This window comes from Macaca mulatta, chromosome 19 (genome assembly GCF_049350105.2).
Source record: "Macaca mulatta isolate MMU2019108-1 chromosome 19, T2T-MMU8v2.0, whole genome shotgun sequence".
Taxonomy (NCBI): domain Eukaryota; kingdom Metazoa; phylum Chordata; class Mammalia; order Primates; family Cercopithecidae; genus Macaca; species Macaca mulatta.
Window position 1 is genome coordinate 10,269,091 of NC_133424.1, and position 21,521 is coordinate 10,290,611.

General features: G+C 45.0%; 1 protein-coding gene and 1 long non-coding RNA gene across 6 annotated transcripts; one reads left to right on the plus strand and one right to left on the minus strand.

Moving 5' to 3' along the window:
* Positions 1-8,447: 8,447 nt before the first annotated feature.
* ZNF426 (zinc finger protein 426) lies at positions 8,448-21,286 on the minus strand. Of its 5 annotated transcripts, none has more exons than XM_077977192.1 (8): positions 21,222-21,286; positions 20,908-20,994; positions 18,538-18,686; positions 17,519-17,610; positions 15,948-16,074; positions 14,655-14,735; positions 12,836-12,918; positions 8,448-11,157 (listed from the first exon to the last, which is right to left on the minus strand). In XM_077977192.1, the coding sequence occupies exons 3-8, from the start codon at positions 18,560-18,562 to the stop codon at positions 9,910-9,912; spliced, it is 1,656 nt and encodes a 551-aa protein (XP_077833318.1). In that variant the 5' UTR covers positions 18,563-18,686; positions 20,908-20,994; positions 21,222-21,286; the 3' UTR covers positions 8,448-9,909. The 5 variants fall into 5 exon arrangements, with proteins under 5 accessions (XP_077833318.1, XP_014978279.2, XP_077833320.1 ...); XM_015122793.3 differs by having other exon boundaries at positions 15,948-16,094; XM_077977194.1 differs by adding an exon at positions 13,131-13,208 and having other exon boundaries at positions 20,908-21,286.
* On the plus strand, positions 14,099-18,758 carry LOC144336646 (uncharacterized). The gene is made up of 3 exons (XR_013408866.1): positions 14,099-14,998; positions 16,632-16,775; positions 17,453-18,758. It is a non-coding gene; the product is annotated as an uncharacterized LOC144336646 (long non-coding RNA).
* Positions 21,287-21,521: the final 235 nt, after the last annotated feature.

The window sequence follows — 21,521 nt, forward strand, 5'->3', positions numbered from 1 at the left end:
CTGAACATATTCGTTTTAAAAGAAGGGGTCAGGGGGCTGCTTGCTTCTAGTGAACAAGGGCCCTGAGCTTCTAGAGCCCTTTGTATTTATTGAGTAAAGGAAATAGGGAGGAGGGGGTGATTGTCGGTCAGCTGTTTGATTTAGTGCAGGCCTACATGACTGCTTTCTTTGAACAGGAGGCTCCAGATGTTCCAGTAGATAACCTCAAGGAGCACAGCACCAGGGAGTGATTGCCCTAGGCATAACTTCGGCTGGCAGGCACAGATGTCAGTTTGCCCACATGCTGCATTTATGATAAACAGTTTGCTGTTTGATCATATAGCCTCCAGTGGAATGCTGAGTTAGTAATGACCCTCAGGCTTTCAGCTTCCAAAAATCTTCACTATTGAGAATTCTTTCATGTAAGGAATTACTTCTTTCAGCACTCTTTGTCTTTGCCATTTGACATTTTGATGATAATGTGACTCACTGTGGGCGTCTCTTGAGTTTCTCTTACTTGGAATTTGCTGAGCTTCTTGGATTTAAAGATTCATGCCTTTCATCAAATTTGGAAAGTTTTACCTATTATTTCTTCACATTTTAATTCTTCCCCTTTATTTCTCTCTTATCTTTCTCCACTGGCTTCTCACAAGACAGGGTTGTCCCACACAATGACACTTTTCTGCCTGGGGCTCACCTGTGCAGGTGACTTGAAGGATTCCTCTCTTCGCTGACCTCAACTTTTTGTGCTACACCTTGTTAATCATAGTACATTTGCAGAGCTGATACCCTGCTCATGGAACAAGACACAGGATGTGGGAGTGATGAGTAGAAGACAAGAAGTTTGCACAAAAAGAATTCTAACACTTTGGATTTAAAGCATTCTGAATATAGACAAGTCCAATTTTAGAAACAGCAAAATAATAAGAACAGAAATTTTTCACAAGGACTCAAAAGCAAACACCCTCACTCACTACCCCATATAGAACTAATCCTTGAAAACCATGACAGAGAAAATGAAATCCATGCAATGAACAGATTTTTATTTTCTTGGGAAGTCACTAGACTGCCTCACAAGGACAGGGACCATCCATTTTGTGTTCACCACTAACTTGCCATTATTATGGCAAATCTTGGAACACAAGACATGCTTAAGAGCAACTATTTGCTGCATTACAAATGAAGAAGTAATGAGGCCAGCCTGCTATATCAAGGTTAAGTTTCTAAAGTTCTCCAGCAACATGTCTCTGTACAGGTTTTCCCAAACAAAGTCCAGTAATGCCCACTCCTCCAATGATAAGTCACTGCCATTTACTTGAAGGTTGAGGAGTTCTAAAGCATCACACATATATTCTGGCTCAGGCAATGAACATCTTCAAGAATGTACCAGGATGGATGTCACAGGAGGATGATGGATGGGCTGGTAGCATTAGGGAAGGAGACTCAAAACAGGAATTCAGACATGTTCTTGAGGCCTCTTATTATCTGCCCCATGACTCACTTCTCTCCTCAGACACTGAACCATCTTCTAGGCTTATGGCTTTAATGGCTTCACTAGCATATAGTTGGTTTTCCACATATAGTTGTTTTTCCACTATGTTGTAAAAACCTGGTGGCTCATGCCTGTAATCCCAGCACTTTGGGAGGCCAAGGTGGGTGGATCACTGAGGTTGGGAGTTTGAGACCAGCCTGACCAACATGGAGAAACCCCTTCTCTCCTAAAAATAAAAAATTAGCCAGGCATGGTGGCACATGCCTGTAATTCCAGCTACTTGGGAGGCTGAGGCAGTAGAATCACTCAAACATGGGAGGTGGAGGTTGTGGTAAGCCAAGATTGCGCCATTGCACTCCAGCCTAGGCAACAAGAGCGAGACTCCATTCCAAAAAAAAAAAGGAGTAGGGGAGAATGAATATTGAGAAGACAACTAGCTATTATTTGACCTGTGAGGTCAGAGAGAATTTTCTTATAAATAAGAATAAAGAAGCCAGGAGTGGCAGCTCACGCCTATAATCCCAGCACTTTGGGAGGACAAGGCAGGTGGATCACAAGGTCAAGAGATCAAGACCATCCTGGTCAACATGGTGAAACCCCGTCTCTACTAAAAATACAAAAATTAGCTGAGTGTGATGGTGCATGCCTGTAGTAGTAGCTGCAGTCCCAGCTATTCGGGAGGCTGAGTCAGGAGAATCGCTTGAACCCAGGAGGTGGAGGTTGCAGTGAACAGAGATTGTGCCACTGCACTACAGCCTGGCGACAGAGCAAGACTCCACCTCAAAAATAAATAAAAAAAAAAATAAGGAAGCTGAGCGCGATGGTTCATGCCTGTAATCCCAGCACTTTGGGAGGCCGAGGTGGGTGGATCACCTGAGTTCAGGAGTTCCAGACCTGCCTGTCCAATATGGTGAAACCCCATCTCTACTAAAAATACAAGAAATTAGACAGGCATGGTGGCACGCCCCCGTAATCCCAGCTACTCAGGAAGCTGAGGCAGGAGAATCACTTGAACCCGGGAGGCAGAGGTTGCAGTGAGCTGAGATCATGCCATTACACTCCAGCCTCGACAACAAGAGTAAAATTCTGTCTCAAAAAATATATAAATAAAAATAAAGGGCCGGGCACGGTGGCTCACGCCTGTAATCCCAGCACTTTGGGAGGCCGAGGTGGGTGGATCACCTGAGGTCGGGAGTTCGAGACCAGCCTGACCAACATGGAGAAACCCCGTCTCTACTAAAAATACAAAATTAGCCGGGCGTGGTGGCACATGCCTATAATCCCAGCTACTACGGAGGCTGAGGCAGGAGAATTGCTTGAACCTGCGAGGCAGAGGTTGCGGTGAGCCGAGATCGTGCCATTGCACTCCAGCCTGGGCAACAAGAGTGAAACTCCGTCTCAAAATAATAATAATAATAATAAAATAAAAAAATAAAGGGCCAGGCGCAGTGGCTCACGCCTGTAATTCCAGAACTTTGGGAGGCCTGGGCGGGCGGATCACGAGATCAGAAGATCAAGACCATCCTAACCAACATGGTGAAACGCCATCTCTACTAAAAGTACAAAAATTAGCCAGGCATGGTGGGGGGCACCTGTAGTCCCAGCTACTCGGGAGGCTGAGGCAGGAGAATCGCTTGAACCCGGGAGGCAGAGGCTGCAGTGAGCCGAGATCCCACCTGCACTCCAGCCTGGACAACAGAGTGAGCCTCTGTCATAAAATAAAATAAAATAACATAAAATAACAAAAAATAAAATAAAATAAAATAAAAAAGGCCAGGTGCAGTTGCTCATGCCAGTAATCCCAGCACTTTAGGAGGCCAAAGCAGGAGGCTCTGAGGCCAGTGGTTCTAGACCAGCCTGGGCAACATAGTGAGACCCCCATATTTTTTTTTTTTTTTTTTTTGAGACGGAGTCTCGCTCTGTGGCCCAGGCTGGAGTGCAGTGGTGCGATCTTGGCTCACTGCTAGCTCCACCTCGTGGGTTCACACTATTCTCCTGCCTCAGCCTCCTGAGTAGCTGGGACTACAGGTGCCCGCCACTACACCTGGCTAATTTTTTTGTATTTTTTTTAGTACAGACAGGGTTTCACTGTTAGCCAGATGGTCTCGATCTCCTGATCTTGTGATCCGCCCGCCTCAGCTTCCCAAAGTGCTGGGATTACAGGTGTGAGCCACCGTGCCTGGCCCCCCATCTCTATTTTAAAAAATTTTTTTTTTAAAGAAGAAATGCAACCGTTAAGACTGCATCTATCCCAGGAACACAAAGCCTTGTCCCGCCCACTGCGCCGCCTATACACACTCGCTGGCAGCTCACCATGGATGATGATATTGAGGTGCTTGTAGCTGACAATGGCTCCAGCATGTGCAAGGCCAACTTTGCAAGTGACAATGTCCCCTGGGCTGTCTTCCTCTCCATCGTGGAGCATCCGCACACCAGGGCATTATGGTGGGCATAGGTCAGAAGGACTTCTACGTGGGTGAACAGGCCCAGAGCAAAAGATGTATAAAGGCCCACATTTCCTTACGATGGGGTTTCAATCCACTCTAAGCTCTTTCATGTTGTGCAAGATCACCTTCTTTGATTTCATACTACAAGAAACCTCTTCTTTATATTATTTTTTCTCACTTGATGTAAGTTCTTTCACCAGATGAGTTCGGATGCTTTAAGGCATAATAAAATGGTTTTTCACGTGCCTTAGATTCACTGAAATGGTCTGCTGCGTGATTTCTCACGTTTAGCAGACCAAAGACTAAAAGGAGGCCAGGTGTGGTGGTTCACGCCTGTAATCCCACCACTTCGCAAAGCCGAGTTGGGCGGATCACTTCAGACCAGGAGTTCGAGACCACACTGACCAACATGATGAAACCCCAGGTCTACTAAAAATACAAAAATTAGCCGAGCATGGTGGTACGTGCCTGTGATCCTAGCTACTCCAGAGGCTGAGACAGGAGAATCGCTTGAACCCAGGAGGCAGAGGTTGCAGTGAGCCAAGATCATGCCATTGCACTCAAGCCTGGGCAACAGAGACAGACTGTCTCTCAAACTCAAACACACACACACACACTACACAGACAGAAAACACTTCATTCCTTACATTCATAAGGTTTCTCTCCATTGTAACTCTGAACATGAATATTAAAGACTATGGAATACCTCAAGGTTTTCTCACATTCTTTGCTGCACTATTTTGCTAGAGTTGACAAAAAAAAAATGAACCCCACACATTGGATGGCTTAAACAACAGAAATTTATTTGCTTATAATTTTGGAGGCTGGAAGTCCAGGATCGAAGTGTAGATAAGGATGATTTCCTCTATAATGAGCCTTAAAAGAAGCATTTCCTCCAGGAATCTCTCCTTGCCTTGCAGGTAACCATTTCTGGTCACTTCACATAAACATCTGTTGCTGCTACCCTGGTATCTCTTTCACTTCTTGTAAGGAAACCAGTCATATTGAATGAGGGCCCCATTCTAACTGCCTCATTTTAAAATCACCTCTTTTTTTTTTTTTTTTTTTTTTGAGACAGAGTCTCGCTCTGTCGCCCAGGCTGGAGTGCAGTGGCCGGATCTCAGCTCACTGCAAGCTCCGCCTCCCGGGTTTACGCCATTCTCCTGCCTCAGCCTCCCAAGTAGCTGGGACTACAGGCGCCCGCCACCTCGCCCGGCTAGTTTTTTTTTTGTATTTTTAGTAGAGACGGGGTTTCACCATGTTAGCCAGGATGGTCTCGATCTCCTGACCTTGTGATCCGCCCGTCTCGGCCTCCCAAAGTGCTGGGATTACAGGCTTGAGCCACCGCGCCCGGCCTTAAAATCACCTCTTTAAAAAACCCCATCTCCAAATACCACCACATCTCCAAGTACCATCCCTTGAGGTCCTAGGGATGAAAGCCTTAATATGTTAATGGGTGGATGGGACATGGGACATAATCTACAACAGTGGTAACCTAACTTTTTGGCACCAGGGACCAGTTTCGCGGAAGACATTTTTCCCACGGACTAGAGATGGGGATTAACCTGTTCCAGTTCAGATCATCAGGCATTAGATTCTCATAAGGAGTGTGCAACCTAGATCCCCTGCATGTGCAGTTCACAATAGAGTTCATGCTCCTATGAGAATCTAACGTCGCTGCTGATCTGACAGAAAGTGGAGCTCAGGCAGTAATATTTGCTCATCCTACATTCACCTCCTGCTGTGCGGCCTGGATCCTAATAGGCCACAGACCAGTACCAATCCATGGCCCAGGGGTTTGGGGACCCCTGATCTAGGCCATTCCACTTATTATATTCATCAAGTTCTTCTCCAGCATACATTGGTGTATGATTAAAGCTTGTGGAACATAAAAAGGTTTTGCCACACTTCTTGAATTCATAGTTTCTCTCCAGTTTGTGTTCTAAAATGTTTATCAAGGACTGAGTAGCAGGCAAAGGCTTTCCCACATTCCTTACATCAATACGGCTTCTCTCCACTGAGAATCCTGACATATACCTTAAAGCTTGAGGAATAAGTGAGAATTTTCCACATTCCTTATAAACACAGGTTTTCTCCTAGTGGGAGTTTTGTGGTATCTGTCCTAAGGAGTCAATGAAGCCTTTCCCATATTTTCCATATACGTAGGGTTTCCTGCCACTGTGAATTCTTACAAGTTCATTGTGACCTGAGATAATAAAGAAGTGGTTCCAGATTCCCAACTCTCATAGCATTTTTCTACAATGTGACTTTGTTCACATCTTTCAGGTAAATGGGAACAACAGAGGGCTTTCCCACAATTCTAACATTGATAAGGTTTCTCTCCAGTGTGAGTTCTTTAATGATATGGAAAGGGAATTTTAAGAATTGAAGAATTGGCTGGGTGTGGTGACTCATGCCTGTAATCTCAGCACTTTGGGAGGTCAAACCGGGTGGATCACTGGAGGTCAGGGGTTCGAGACGAGCCTGACTAACATGGAGAATCCCTGCCTCCTCTAAAAATACAAAATTAGCCAGGCGTGGTGGTGCATGACTGCAATCCCAGCTACTTGGAAGGCTGAGGCAGAAGAATCACTTGAATCTGGTGGGGGGGGGCGGAGGTTGTGGTGAGTTGAGATTGAGCCATTGCACTCCAGCCTGGGCAACAAGAGCCAATCTCCATCTCAAAAAAAAAAAAAAATTCAAGAATTTATCATACTACTTACATTCACAGGATTTCTTTACAGTGAGTTCACATACTTGAAATGAATTTAAATAACTGTAGGTTTTTCAACATTGCTTTACATTTTTAGGGTTTTTCTCCAGTGAGTTTGTTCTTCTCCAGCATACATTGGTGTATGATTAAAGCTTGTGGAACATAAAAAGGTTTTGCCACACTTCTTGATATTAAAAAGGATATTAAAAAGGAAAGATTATATAAATCTTTTCCAACATTTCTTATGCTGAAACGGCATCTTTCCAGAGTAAATTCTCACACATTCAATAAGGTGTGAGTAACTAACTAGTGATGGCTTCTCAATATTCCTCACTTTCATGGGGCTCTGTTCACTATGAGTTCATGTTCAAGAAGGGCTGAGCATCAATTTTATATATATATATATTTTTTTTTTTTTTTTTTGAGACAGAGTCTTGCACTGTCGGCCAGGCTGGAGTACAATAACAAGGTCTCGGCTCACTGCAAGCTCCACCTCCCGGATTCACGCCATTCTCCTGCCTCAGCCTCCTGAGTAGCTGGGACTACAGGTGCCCACCACCATGCCCAGCTAATTTTTTTTGTATTTTTAGTAGAGACAGTGTTTCACCGTGTTGGCCAGGATGGTCTCGATCTCCTGACCTTATGATCCACCTGCCTCAGCCTCCCAAAGTGCTGGGATTACAGGTATGAGCCACCATGCCTGGCCTTTTTTTTCTTTTTTCTTTTTTTTTTGAGAGTATCTCACTGTTGCCCAGGCTGGAGTGCAGTGTCACAATCTCGGCTCACTGCAACCTCTACCTCCTGGATTCCAGCGATTCAGTCTGGTCACGAACTCCCAACCTCAGGTGATTCACCTGCCTTGGCCTCCCAAAATGCATAAGCCACCGCACCCAGAATTTTAGTCAGAGCTTCAGTGACCTACAGGAAGGGAAATATCCAACTCCAGCCAACTCTATACATCCTGACCCAACTAAAGGGTGGGAAAAATTATGAAGTTCACAGTGCAGAGGCACAGACTCACTAAAAGAGTGACATCTAATCCCTGGACAATAGAACACTGCCCCTCTCCCCACAGCTTACCACCATTACTAGAGGCCTGCTTACAGCAGTTCCTCTTATCCAGTATGCCATGTCCAGCTAAGGAAAAATTACAAGCATACTAAAAGGCAAAAGTTAGTTTAAAGAGAAAGAGTAAGAACCAGAACCAGACAGAGCAGGATTGCTGAAATTATCAGACTGGGAATTTAAAACAATTATGATTGATATGCCCTGGGTTCTACTGGATAAAGCAGACAGCATCCAAGAACAGACAGACAGTGTAAATACAAAGAACGGAAATTCTAAGAACCACAAAGAATTGCAAGAGATTGAAGACAGCAACAGAAATGAAGAATGTCTTTGGTAGGCTTATTATTGGCCAGAAAACAACTAAAGAGCTTGAGAATATATCAGTAGAAACATCCACAACTGAAAAGCAAAGAGAAGAATAAAAAAACAAGATATAAGAACTGTGGAATACCTAGAAAAGTTGTATCCTACATATAAAGGAAATATCAGATGGAAACAACAAAAAGGGAAAGAAACATTGGAAACAATAATGACAGAATTTCTCAAAATTAACTGACGCCAAAACACAAATCCAGGAGGCTAAGCAAACACCAAGCAGGACAAGCACCAAAAACCTATACCTAGGCATATCATTTAAAAATAACAGAATATCAAAGATAACAAAAATGTTCATAGAAGCCTGAGGGGGAAAATGCTTTAAGTTTTGAGGATCAAGTATAAGAATTACATCCAACTTTGAGCATAGAAGTGAAGTAAAATAAAAATGTTTATTTTTCTAATTCTTAATTGATCTAACAGGTAACTTCTGAAAAACAGCTACAATGTATTAGATTACATATGCTAATTTTGTGTGTGTGTATATGCATATAAGTGAAATACAGTAATGAAGGAAGGTCTGAGGGAGGATTTAGGATTATTTTGATAGTATAAGGTACTAACACTACTCAAGAAACAGTACAGTATTATGAGAATTCAGGTAAATATTATGGCATGTGAAATATTTAAAGGATATACCACATTCCTTACCTTCCCAGGGTTTTGAGGTAATTTTAGATGTGTAAAAAAAAATTTCTGTGGAATTAATGTAAGGCTTCCTACATGCATTACAGGTAGAAGGCTTCTCTCCAGTTTGACTTCTTACACCTTCTAGAAGGTAGAAAACATTAACGTAAGCTTTTCCACAATCCTAATGGGGTTTCGGTCCACTCCAAGTTCCAATATGGTGTATTGGGTCACATTCCTTACTTTCACAGTAAAAGAAACTTTCTTTCCTTTTTTCCCCTCTATTTTCATAAGGTCTATATCCAGACAACTTGCATGTGAATATTAAAATACAAATACAGTGAACATTCACAGGCTTTTCATGCACCTTACATTCATACAATTTCTCTCCTACGTAATTCCTCCGGTATGTAGAAAGGACTGAAGACTCAATGAAGGCTTTCCCATGTCTTACATTCATATAGTTTCTCTCCAGCATGGCTTATGCATGTGAATATTAAGGCTTTTGGACAATCTATAAAACGTTTTTGCTTATTGCTTACTGTATTCACTTGCTAGAGCCGCCACAACAAACCACCACAGACTGGGTGGCTCGCACAAGAGAAGTTTATTTGCTCAAAGTTCTGGAAGCCCAAGATGAAGGTGCCAGCAGGGTTGGTGGTCTTGATAGAAGGATCTGTCCTGGCCCTCTGGCTTGCAGATGGCTATCATCTGATGACTTCATCTTCTCTATTTGTCATCCCAGTTGTGTCTTTCTCTTCATATAGGGACACCAGTCATACTGGATTAGGGATGTACCCTAACAGACTCAATTTAATCAAATAATTTTTTTTTTTTTTTTTTTGAGACGGAGTCTCATCGCCCAGACTGGAGTGCAGTGGCACGATCTCTCCTCACTGCAACCTCTGCTTCCTGGGTTCAAGCGATTCTCTTGCCTCAGCCTCCCAAGTAGCTGGGATTACAGGCACCCACCACCATGCCTGGCTAAATTTTTTGTATTTTTAGTAGAGCCAGGGTTTCGCCAGGTTGGCCTCAAACTCCTGACCTCAAGTGATCCGCCTACCTCAGCCTCCCAAAGTGCTGGCATTACAGGAATTAAATAATTTTCGTATACTTTCTTCTCTCCAGAGTGAGTTCATTCATGTCTTTGAAGTGAACTGAAACAAATGAGAGCTTTCCCACATGTATTACATGGACAGAGTTTCTCACTAGTGAATTTGTTCATGTCTTCGAAGTGAACGGGGATGACTATAAGCTTTCCCGCACTGCTGACATTTATAGGGTTTCTCTTCTGTGTGAGTTTTTTCATGAATTCTAAAAGAACTGGAACACGTGAAGGCTTTCCCACACTCCTTACATTCATAGGGCTTCTCTCCAGTGTGAGTCCTTCCATGTATTTGAAATGAACTGGAATGGCTGAAGGCCTTTCCACACTGTTTACACTCGTAGGGTTTTTCTCCAGTGTGGATTCTCATGTGAATTTTAAGGTGGGTGGAATAGTTAAAAGCCTTCCCACATTCCTTACAGGTGTATGGTTTCTGGGCACTGTGCGTTCGCATGTGATTATTAAGACATGAGGGATATCCAAATACCTTCCCGCATATCTTACACTCACAGGCCTTCTCTTCAGTGTGAGTTCTCAAATGTCCACTAAGATTTGAGGAAACTGCAAAGGCTTTCCCACATTCAACACATACAAAAGGTTTCTCTCCAGTGTGAGTTCTTATATGTTGAATAAGGCGTGAGGATGTAAGGAAGGATTTCCCACATTCCTTACATTCGTAGGGCTTGTCTCCACTGTGAGATCGTACATGCATACTAAGGCCCGAGTACTGAGTGAAGGCTTTCCCACATTCCTTACATACATAGGGTTTCTCTCCAGTGTGAGTTCTTCCATGTATCTGAAATGAATTGGAATAATTGAAGGCTTTCCCACATTCCTTACATTCATATGGTTTCTCCCCAGTGTGGGTTCGCATGTGAATACTGAGGTAGGCTGGGTATCTATAGCCTTTTCCACATTCCTTACATTTGTAGGGCTTTTTTGCATTGAGGGTTTCTATAAGCACAGAAAGGCTTGTGGAGTCAATAAAACCTGGCCCATAATCCCTCCATTCATAGAGTTTTTCTCCATTGTGAGTTCTCATATGTGCCTGAAGGTATGAATCGTTAATGAAGGATTTTCCACAGTGACTACATCCAAATGACTTTTCTTGTGTGCTAGTTCTCTGGTATACAATATTTGGTGTCAGGCTGAAGATTTTTTCACTCTGATTAAACTTCTCACCAGTAGAGGTTTTCTCATGCAGAGTAAGGAAATCTTTTCCATACTGATTACAGTCACGAGTGCTCCCTGTACTTTGAGTTCTCATGTGCATCTTAAGGCAAGAGTGTTCACTGAAGACTTCTCCACATTGCTCACAGTCACAGAGTTCCCCTCCATTGTGTTTTCCTTCCTGTTGAAGGGATGATGATGATTTAAGGATTTTTCTCAAACATATTAACAGACGTACCCATCTGAACCTACAAACATTATAATGTTGATTATAATTGATGCCATTTTTATTACTCTCATTCAGGTCCTGCCCTGTAGATTTATTTTAAGTGGTACAACTTAACTCTTATTCTAGAATGTTGTGCCATCTACTTTAATCTTGGCTAGGTGTGGTGGCTCACGCCTGTAAATCCCAGCACGCTGGGAGCCCAAGTCGGGGCAGATCACCTGAGGTCAGGAGTTCAAGACCAGTTTGGCCAACATGGTGAAACCCTGTCTCTACTAAAAATACAAAAATTTATTTTCGGGCTTGGTGGCACATGCCTGTAATCCCAGCTACTTGGGAGGCTGAGCACAAGAATCGCTTGAACCTGGGAGGCAGAGGTTGCAGTGAGCCGAGATCGTGCCACTGCACTCCAGCCTGGGCAACAAAGTGAGACGCCATCTCAAGATAATAATAATAATAATGAAAACATATTTCTGTAGAATTCCAAGAAATTGTTTTTGAAATTCAGTGTCTAGATGGGTGCAGTAGCTCACATTTGTAATCTCAGCATTTTGGGAGGCAAAGGTGGGTGGATCATTTGAATCCAGGAGTTAGAGATCAGCCTGGGCAACATGGCGAAACTCCATCTCTACAAAAAATATCAAAAAATTAGCTGGGTTGGGCGCGGTGGCTCACACCTGTAATCCTAGCACTTTGGGAGGCCAAGGCGGGTGGATCACAAGGTCAGGAGATCGAGACCATCCTGGCTAACATGGCAAAACCCCATCTCCACTAAAAATACAAAAAAATTAGCCAGGCGTGGTGGTGGGCGCCTGTAGTCCCAGCTACTCGGGAGGCTGAGGCAGGAGAATGGCATGAACTCAGGAAGCGAGTTTGCAGTGAGCCGAGATCGTGCCACTGCACTCCAGCCTGGGTGACAGAGCAAGACTCCATCTCAAAAAAAAAAAAAAAAAATTAGCTGGGCATGGTAGTGCATTCCTGTAGTCCCAACCACGTAGGAGGCTGAGGTGGGAGGATCACTTGAGCCAAGAGGTCAAGGCTTCAGTGAGCCATGTTTGTGCCACTGCACTCCAGCTTGGGTGACACAGCAAGACCTCGTCTCGACAAAAAAAAACAAAAACAATTCATAGCCTAAGCCAGATGTGGTGGCTCATGCCTGTAATTCCAGCGCTTCTGTAAACTGAGGCGGAGGATCACTTGAGCACAGGAGTTCGAGACTAGCCTGGGCAACACAGCGAGACCCTGTCTCCACAAAAATTTTAAAGAATTAGCTGGGTGTGGTGGTACATGCCTGTAGTCCCAGCTACTAAGGGAGGCTGAGGTAGGAGGATCGCTTGAGCCCAGGAGGTCAAGACATGATTGCACCACTGCACTCCAGGCTGGGTGACAGAGCAATACTTCGTTTCAAAAAAACACCAAAACAAAACTCAATGCCTAGTTACATATGTGGGAATGTGTAAAAGCTCTGAAGAAACAAGTTTCACAATACATTTGGAGCATCCCCAGATTCTTTGCTTCCTCTTGTGTGTATGCAACTTCTCTCAAATATCTCTTATTTTTGCTGACTTCCCATAATAGAATTCCTGATTTTCTCTGAGGGTGGAAGATAAAAAATATCCCTTGCAAATCTTACCAATTGCATCCCAATGGATGTCTGACCCGTCAAAGAGTCCTGCTGAAGTGTAGACCATTGGGTTTCAAGTTGCATTTCCCATCCTGAAATAAAACAGACAGACAAAGAAAAGGACTCAGGCTAGGCGCTGTGGCTCACGCCTGTAATCCCAGCACTTTGGGAGGCTAACGCAGGTGGATCACTTGAGGTCAGGAGTTTGAGACCAGCCTGGCCAACATGGCGAAACCCTATCTCTACTAAAAATACAGAAGTTAGCTGGGCGTGGTGGTGAGCACCTGTAATCCCAGCTACTCACGGGGCTGAGGCTGAAGAATCTCTTGAATCTGGGAGGCAGAGGTTGCAAGGAGCTGAGATCACACCACTGCATTCCAGCCTTGGCAACGAGTGAACCACAAAAAGAACAAATGAAAGGATTTGCAGAATGAAATGGAAAGAGTTGAAAACAATATGACTTGTTTCTATTTGTTTCAAATTAAACATGGCAAGAAAAAGCAGAAAGACATTTGGGGATCTGGGCTACATTAAAAATTTGGTTTTGATGTAAACGATCCAAAGGGGGTAAAACTGGCCAAGACAAGGACATGTGGTAAAACTTTTCAATCGTTTATTTCAAATTGATGCTATGAAAATTAAAACTGATAGTGAATAGAGAGTGTCAGGAAATAAAAGTAGGAAATTTCTGAAAAAAGAGCGTATATCTAAACAAAGAAATGTTCTAAGACTCCAGGTGGATGCCTGAATCATGGCTAGTTCTGAACCCTGTACATACTGTGATTCTTCGATCTGGTAACTGAGATGACCACTACGTGACTGACAGGTGGTGTACACAGCACAGATATATTGGACAAATGGATGATTCACATCCCAGGCAGGATGACATAAGATTTCATCATGCTACTGAGAACGATGAGAAATTTAAAACTTATGAATTGTTTTATTTCTTTTTTTTTTTTTTTTTTTTTGAGACGGAGTCTGGCTCTGTCGCCCGGGCTGGAGTGCAGTGGCCGGATCTCAGCTCACTGCAAGCTCCGCCCCCCGGGTTTACGCCATTCTCCTGCCTCAGCCTCCCGAGTAGCTGGGACTACAGGCGCCCGCCGCCTCGCCCGGCTAGTTTTTTGTATTTTTTAGTAGAGACGGGGTTTCACCGTGTTTGCCAGGATGGTCTCGATCTCCTGACCTAGTGATCCGCCCGTCTCGGCCTCCCAAAGTGCTGGGATTACAGGCTTGAGCCACTGCGCCCGGCCGAATTGTTTTATTTCTAGAATTTTTTTTTTTTTTTTTTTTTGCAGAGTGGGGGTCAGTGGCGGGGGTCTCACTCTGTCACCCAGGCTGGAGTACAGTGGTGCAATCACATCTCACCACAGCCATGACCTCCCAGTCTCAATCAATCCTCACAGCTCAGTCTCCTGAGTTGCTGGGACAGCAGGTGCATCCCACCACCTCTGGCTAATTTTTGTATTTTTTGTGGAAACAAGGGTCTCGGTATGTTGCCCAGGCTGGTCTTGAACTCCTGTGCTCAATGATTTCACCCACCTAGGCCTCCCAATGTGTGGGGATTATAGGTGTGGGGCACCATGCCTAGCCAAGTTTTCCATTTAATATTTTTGGAGCATGGTTGAATGCAGATAACTGAAACTGTGAAAAGTGAAATCACAGACAAGGGGGGACTGTTCTGTAAGTAAAAGCGTGTGGGAAGTTAAATATTTCCTAACTTTATCTAAACCTGCATGGAGAAAGTACATGTTAAAAAGTTTCCTAATTATGCTTCCAAACGGACTGAACTTCTCATCAACCAGAGTTGTTCTTCATGAACACTCACCTTGGAGAACTCCTCCCCGAACTGTCCTTGACTCTTCTTGTTCCAACCAAGAGATCAGACTGGGTTTGATGATCTGACCTCCTGAGCACAGAGAAATACATTAATGGAAGAGGCTCATACAAGAGATTACAAACCTTTCTATGATTCAGGAACTACAGACCTAATGACAGTGGTGAAGCTATTTCAAAAGGGCTAAAAATGCAAATAACAACTCTGACTGTGCCCCAAACAGTCTGGTTACTTCTGTCCCCTAAAACCGAAATCCAGGCTTATGTACACATTTAAAAAGCACTAAGACTTTTGATCAAACACAAAATAATGGCCAGGTGAGGTGGCTCATGCCTGTAATTCCAGCACTTTGGGAGACTGAGGCAGGAGGATCACTTGAGGTCAGGAGTTCGAGACCAGCCTGGCCAACATGATGAAACCCCATCTCTTCTAAAAATACAAAAATAAAAAAAAAATTAGCCAGGTGTGGTGGCGCATGCCGGTAATCCCAGCTATTCCCAGCTGTTCGGGAGGCTGAGGCACAAAAATTGCTTAAACCCAGGAGGCAGAGGTTGCAGTGAGCCGAGATCATGTCAATGCACTCCAGCCTGCATGACAGAGTAACTGTCTCAAAACAACAAGAACGACAACAACAACAAATACGAAATAAGGAAGTATAACAGAGATCTTCGTTCTTCTGGGGAAACAACTACCCCAGCGTTTTCGAAAACATTATTATGCATCAGAGTCATCCAGAGAACTTTTCTTTTTTTTTTTTTTTGAGATGGAGTCTCGCTCTGTTGCCCAGGCTGGAGTGCAGTGGCTGGATCTCGGCTCACTGCAAGCTCCGCCTCCCGGGTTTACGCCATTCTCCTGCCTCAGCCTCCTGAGTAGCTGGGACTACAGGCGCCCGCCACCTCGCCTGGCTAGTTTTTTTGTATTTTTTAGTAGAGACGGGGTTTCACCGTGTTAGCCAGGATGGTCTCGATCTCCTGACCTCGTGATCCGCCCATCTCGGCCTCCCAAAGTCCTGGGATTAAGAGAACTTTTCAAATACAGATGATTGGACTCCAACTTCAGGTTTCTGGGTGCAGAAGGAAAATGTACATTTCTAACAGGCAGATGGTGTTGCTATTAATCTTGGACCACATTTTGAGAATGGTCACAGTAGATTAAAATCTATTTAGGACAGGGACTATGTCTCTATTATTTCTCTTTGTATTCGGAGTTGACATTGCCAATGCTGCAAAACAGTAAGTACATATCAGTTCCATAGGAGGCTGCAAGGGATGAGGCCAGTCTTACCCACTGTGGCCAGGTTCTTGTAGTTCTCCAGCATCACGTCACTGTAGAGGCTTCTCTGAGTTGGGTCCAGTAAAGTCCACTCCTCCTGGGTAAAGTCCACAGCCACATCGTCGAAGGTCACTGAATCCTAAAGCATCACACACAACGCTGGTTGGAGCCAAGTAACAAGTCCATCAGCATTTAATTGGAGAATGAGGAAGGGGGACCCAATGCCTACGCAGGATTCCAAGGGCTGCCATGACCAGCCCCAGGGTTTAGGGTCCTAGAAACTCCTCACTCCCTAAACATACTCACTGTCATCTCCTCCACTCATAGCTCATTAATGGCACGCCTTGAATATGAATTTATCTCAGCACAGCCAGACTAGGAAGATCTCTCTTTTTTTTTTTTTTTTTTTCCTGAAATGGAGTCTCACTCTGTCACCCAGGCTGGAGTACAGTGGTGCGATCTCAGCTCACTGCAACCTCCGCCTCCTGGGTTCAAGTAATTCTCCTGCCTCAGCCTCCCAAGTAGCCGAAATTACAGGCACATGCCACCATTTCCGGCTAATTTTTTGTATTTTTAGTAGACATGGGGTTCCACCATACTGGCTAGGCTGGTCTCGAACTCCTGACCTCATGATCTGCCCCCTTTGGCCTCCCAAAGTGCTGGGATTACAGGCATGAGCCACCGTGCCTGGCCGAGATCTCATCTTATTTCCATCTATTTGAGCACATTGCTCAGCATATTCCAGACATCTGATCAATGCTGATAAACAACTTGAGGAAAGGACACTTTATTTTTTTTTATTTTTTTGAGACAGAGTCTCGCTCTGTTGTCCAGGCTAGAGTGCAGTGCTGCAATCACAGCTCACTGCAGCCTCAACTTCCAGGGCTCAAGTGATCCTCCCACTTCAGCCACCCAAGTAGCTGGGAGTCCAGTCATGCACCACTTTGCCCAGCTAATTTTTAAATTTTTTGTAGAGACAGGGTCTCACTATGTTGCTCAGGCTGGTCTTGAACTCCTGTACTCAAGCAATCTGCCCGCCTCAGACTCCTAAAGTACTGGGATTATGGGTGTAAGCCACCATGCCCGGCCTGGGATGATTTCCAAGTTAACACCTTCCTATATGGGAGGCCCCATTCTTTGGGTAAATCCAAATGGGGATTCAGTCCTTGAATGACTCTTTATTTGCTTTAAGAAGCGTGGAGACGCCGGGCATGGTGGCTCACTCCTGTAATCCCAGCACTTTGGGAGGCTGAGGCAGGCGGATCACGAGGTCAAGAGATCGAGACCATGGTGAAACCCCGTCTCTACTAAAAATACAAAAAATTAGCCGGGTGCCATGGTGGGCGCCTGTAGTCCCAGCTACTTGGGAGGCTGAGGCCAGAGAATGGCATGAACCCGGGAGGCGGAGCTTGCAGTGAGCCGAGATCGCGCCACTGCACTCCAGCCTGGGCAAAAGAGCAAGACTCCGTCTCAAAAAAAAAAAAAAAACAAAGAAGCCCGGAGACAAGTCTGTCTAGAGGGAAATGTGTCTACCTGGTGGATGCAAGTATGTCACTGCGTATAAGGACACAGCTGCTTTTTACCTGATAACAACCTGTTAGGCAGTCAGACGCTATCCTTCCTGCTGGTGTCTTTTCTTCATGAAGGCAAACTGGGTCCCCAGAAAGATAATGTCCTGTAAGAAAACGAAAGGCATGAGAACCCCGAGCTGACCATAATCCCCACATCCACCTACCTAGAGGTCATTACCTCCTAGTATGAAATTCCCATATATTCCTGCAAAATCAGGAAAACACACATGAGGCCAGTTGCAGTGGCTCACATCTGTAATCCTAGTGCTCTGGGAGGTTGAGGTGGGAGGACTGCTTGAGGCGAGGAGTTTGAAATCAGCCTGGGCAACACAGTGAGACTCTGTATCTACAAAAACATTTTACAACGAGCCCGGCGTGGTAATGCACACCTGCAGTCTCACCTCCCTGGGGAGGCTGAGGCAGGAAGATTGCTAAGCCTAGGAGTTCAAGACCACCCTGGGCAACATAGTGAACATAGACCCCCTCATCTCTACAAAAATAATTTTTTAATCAGTCAGGCACGGTGGCATGTGCCTGTAGTCCCAGATACTTGGGAGGCGGAGGTGGAAGGATTGCTCGAGCCCAGGAGTTTGAGGCTGTGGTGAACTATGAACATACCACTGCACTCCAGCCTGGGCAAAAGAGTGAGACTTTGTATCAGAAAAAAGAAAGAAAGAAAGAAAACACAAACATACAACCTACTGCCATACAATGCCGGAGCAGTCCTAAAGGTGACGATGAGCCGTGCTGCCCGTCAGGAAAAGTACAACGGTGTCATTTCACCCATAAGAAAACATACACCCAGAGCATGTGACTCTAGCATGCTGATTAAAATTCATGCAGGAGATTATGCAGTACTCTTTCCAAAACTCATAGCCAGGCAAGGGCTAACTCACAAAAGAGCATGTTCCGGCCCCGCTCAGCACCTCCCAAACGAATTAGCAACATGACCAGCAGCCCAAACCACTAGACCCTATATTGTGCAGAGAGAACCTAGGGCAGGATATCCAAAAAAGAGCAACAGGGCTTACCATGGGACAAATCAACAGCTGCCATCCTGTGAGATGAGAATGTGCCAGAACCCTCCTTTCATTGATGCCAACATCACTTCAGGACACCTCATTAATCTAAATGGACAGTGGCAATCTCCATTCCTCTTTAAACAGGGTTACTGGGATTCCTGTTGGTATTAATCAATAATCAACAAGCAATACTTCATCATCAGTCATCAAAACATATACATTGGCTGGGGCAGTAGCTCATGCCTGTAATCCCAGCATTTTGGGAGGCTAGGGTGGGAGGATTGCTTCAGCCCAGAAGTTTGAGACCAGCCTCGACAACATAGCAAGACCCTATCTCTAAAGAAATAAAAATAAAAATAAGTAAAAAAAAAAACATTGAAGCGGTAAACCAGAACCTGAATGCAAGTACAAGTTTTGCACACACACATTAAAAAAAAAAAGGCCGGGCGAGGTGGCTCAAGCCTGTAATCCCAGCACTTTGGGAGGCCGAGATGGGCGGATCACGAGGTCAGGAGATCGAGACCATCCTGGTTAACACGGTGAAACCCAGTCTCTACTAAAAAAAAAATCCAAAAAACTAGCCGGGCGAGGTGGCGGGCGCCTGTAGTCCCAGCTACTCAGGAGGCTGAGGCAGGAGAATGGCGTGAACCCGGGAGGCGGAGCTTGCAGTGAGCTGAGATCCGGCCACTGCACTCCAGCCTGGGCGACAGAGCGAGACTCCGTCTCAAAAAAAAAAAACAAAAAAAACCTCACAATACACTTTTAAGTATTGGGTAGCCTCAATAGGGCCTTGATTGGAAACACTCAAATCAAACAAACCTGCACTCCCAGGTCATACTGTCAGAGAGGCAACGCCAAACCGCTCTGTGCCTAACACTGGTCTGTTATATGGGTCTTCAAAGAGAAGACCTTTTCACAGTATTTATCTGGTTAATTTTTTTCCACCGAAGTTTGGTTTTACGTGGCCAGGCAGGGTGGCTCACACCTGTAACCCCAGCACTTTGGGAGGCCGAGGCCAGCGGATCATGAGGTCAGGAGTTCAAGACCAGCCTGACCAACACAGTAGAAACCCCGTCTCTACTAAAAATACAAAAATTAGCCAGGCATGGTGGCGTGCACCTGTAATCCCAGCTACTTAGGAGGCTGAGGCAGGAGAATCGCTCAAACCTGGGAAGTGGAAGTTGCAGTAAGCCGAGATCGCGCCACTGCACTCCAGCCTAGGTGGGTGACAGAGCAAGACTCCATCTCAAAAAAAAAAAAAAAAAAAAATTAATGACAATCATTAAACATGAAACAGTGGCTCAAACAATGACCTACAGAATGAGAGTCAAATAATGATAAACAGTGAACGTTCCACAGTTAATTATCCATGAACCAAATTCACAAAAACTCTACAGGCCTCATTCTACAATAAGACTAAAACCCTAAAGTCACAAAAACCACAGTTCTGGACTCCCGGTATAGATCACACCTACTCCCAGGGGTCTCAAACTGGGGGTCCTAGGGCTGACTAAGCCCACAAATATTCAGTTTGGTGGCATCTGTATAGAATATTTTACTTTCTTTCCTTTTTTTTTTTTTTTTTTTGGAGAGATGGAGTCTTGCTGTGTTGCCCAGGCTGATCTTAAACTCCTGGGCTCAAGAGATCTTCCTGCCTCAGCCTCTCAAAGTGCTGGGATCACAGGTGTGAGCCACTGTGCCCAGCCAACTTTTTTTTTTTCATTGATATATAATCAATGTAGCTTAAAATACACACATCCTTTGTTTTTTTGTGTTTTTTTGAAACAGAGTCTCACTCTGTCACCCAGGCTGGAGTGCAGTGGCATGATCTCGGCTCACTGCAACCTCCGCCTCCTGGGTTCAAGTGATTCTCCTGCCTTAAGCCTCCCAAGTAGCTGGGATTACAAGACCCCACCACCACACCCAGCTAATTTTTTTTTTTTTTTTTTGGATTTTTAGTAGAGACGGGATTTCACCATCTTGGCCAGCCTGGTTTTGAACTCCTTAATCCAACCACCCAGTTAACTGTAAATTTGATGATTGTGACACTAAAATAATAAAGCCTTCATCCTTTCCTTCTGGAGGTCTCATTGTGAAGCTCTCTTGGGATGCACGGGCCTAGGAACTCCATTCGAAGAGAATAAGTTATTATTTTTAGTATTCTTTAGCACAAAGACTTGGCGGTCTACAAACGTTAGTATTCACAGACACAAATATGCACACCCTATAAACCTAGTATCTTTATCTTTCGCCATGAAAGTAATAGTCAAAAATAAAATACAACGCACAGAGACGAAACCAAACTTACAGATGAAATATTCGTTTGCATAAGAAAAGACAGAAAAGGCCCCCTAGAACCAACTTTCACCCAGTGCTTACCGAACTCAGAAATCGCCAGGTCCCTGAACCGGAAGGACCCTGGGGACGGAGCCAACGTGGATGCAAAACGCGGAAATTATTTTCCCGCTGGAAAAAAAATTCACAAACGCTGCTTTGGAGGCCTTTGGAGAGGGGAGCACAGATGAAAACACCCTGCGGACACCGCAACTAGACGCCCGACTCCTCCCGGGGAGCGACGGTCCGAGCGGACGCCAGCGGCCCCTACGGACGCGAGAGGAGTGGGCCAGGCCTCTCTAAGGTCCGGGCCAAACCGGTCCTTTACCCCTAAACCACTTCATCTCCGCGGAACTCACCAACGACAGAGAGGCCCTAACTCTGAAAGGCAAAAAGACTCTCAGGCGCTCACAGCTGACGTCACAGAAAGAAGGGCGCCCCGCTGACGTCATTTCAGCTCTCCGCCACGGGCAGGGCGGGGTTTTGGTACTAGAGTTTCTGCCACGTAAGACCTCCTCGAGGCAGAAAAATTCTAGTTTTCTCCTGCTTGGCTGCGGAGGACGTTAGGGTGGGCTCAGCGCGGGGGCTGCAGGCAGAAGTGGGCCCAGAGGACAAGGTCGAGGTTAGAGCCAGGCCTGTGGGCCGGGCTACGGGCAAGC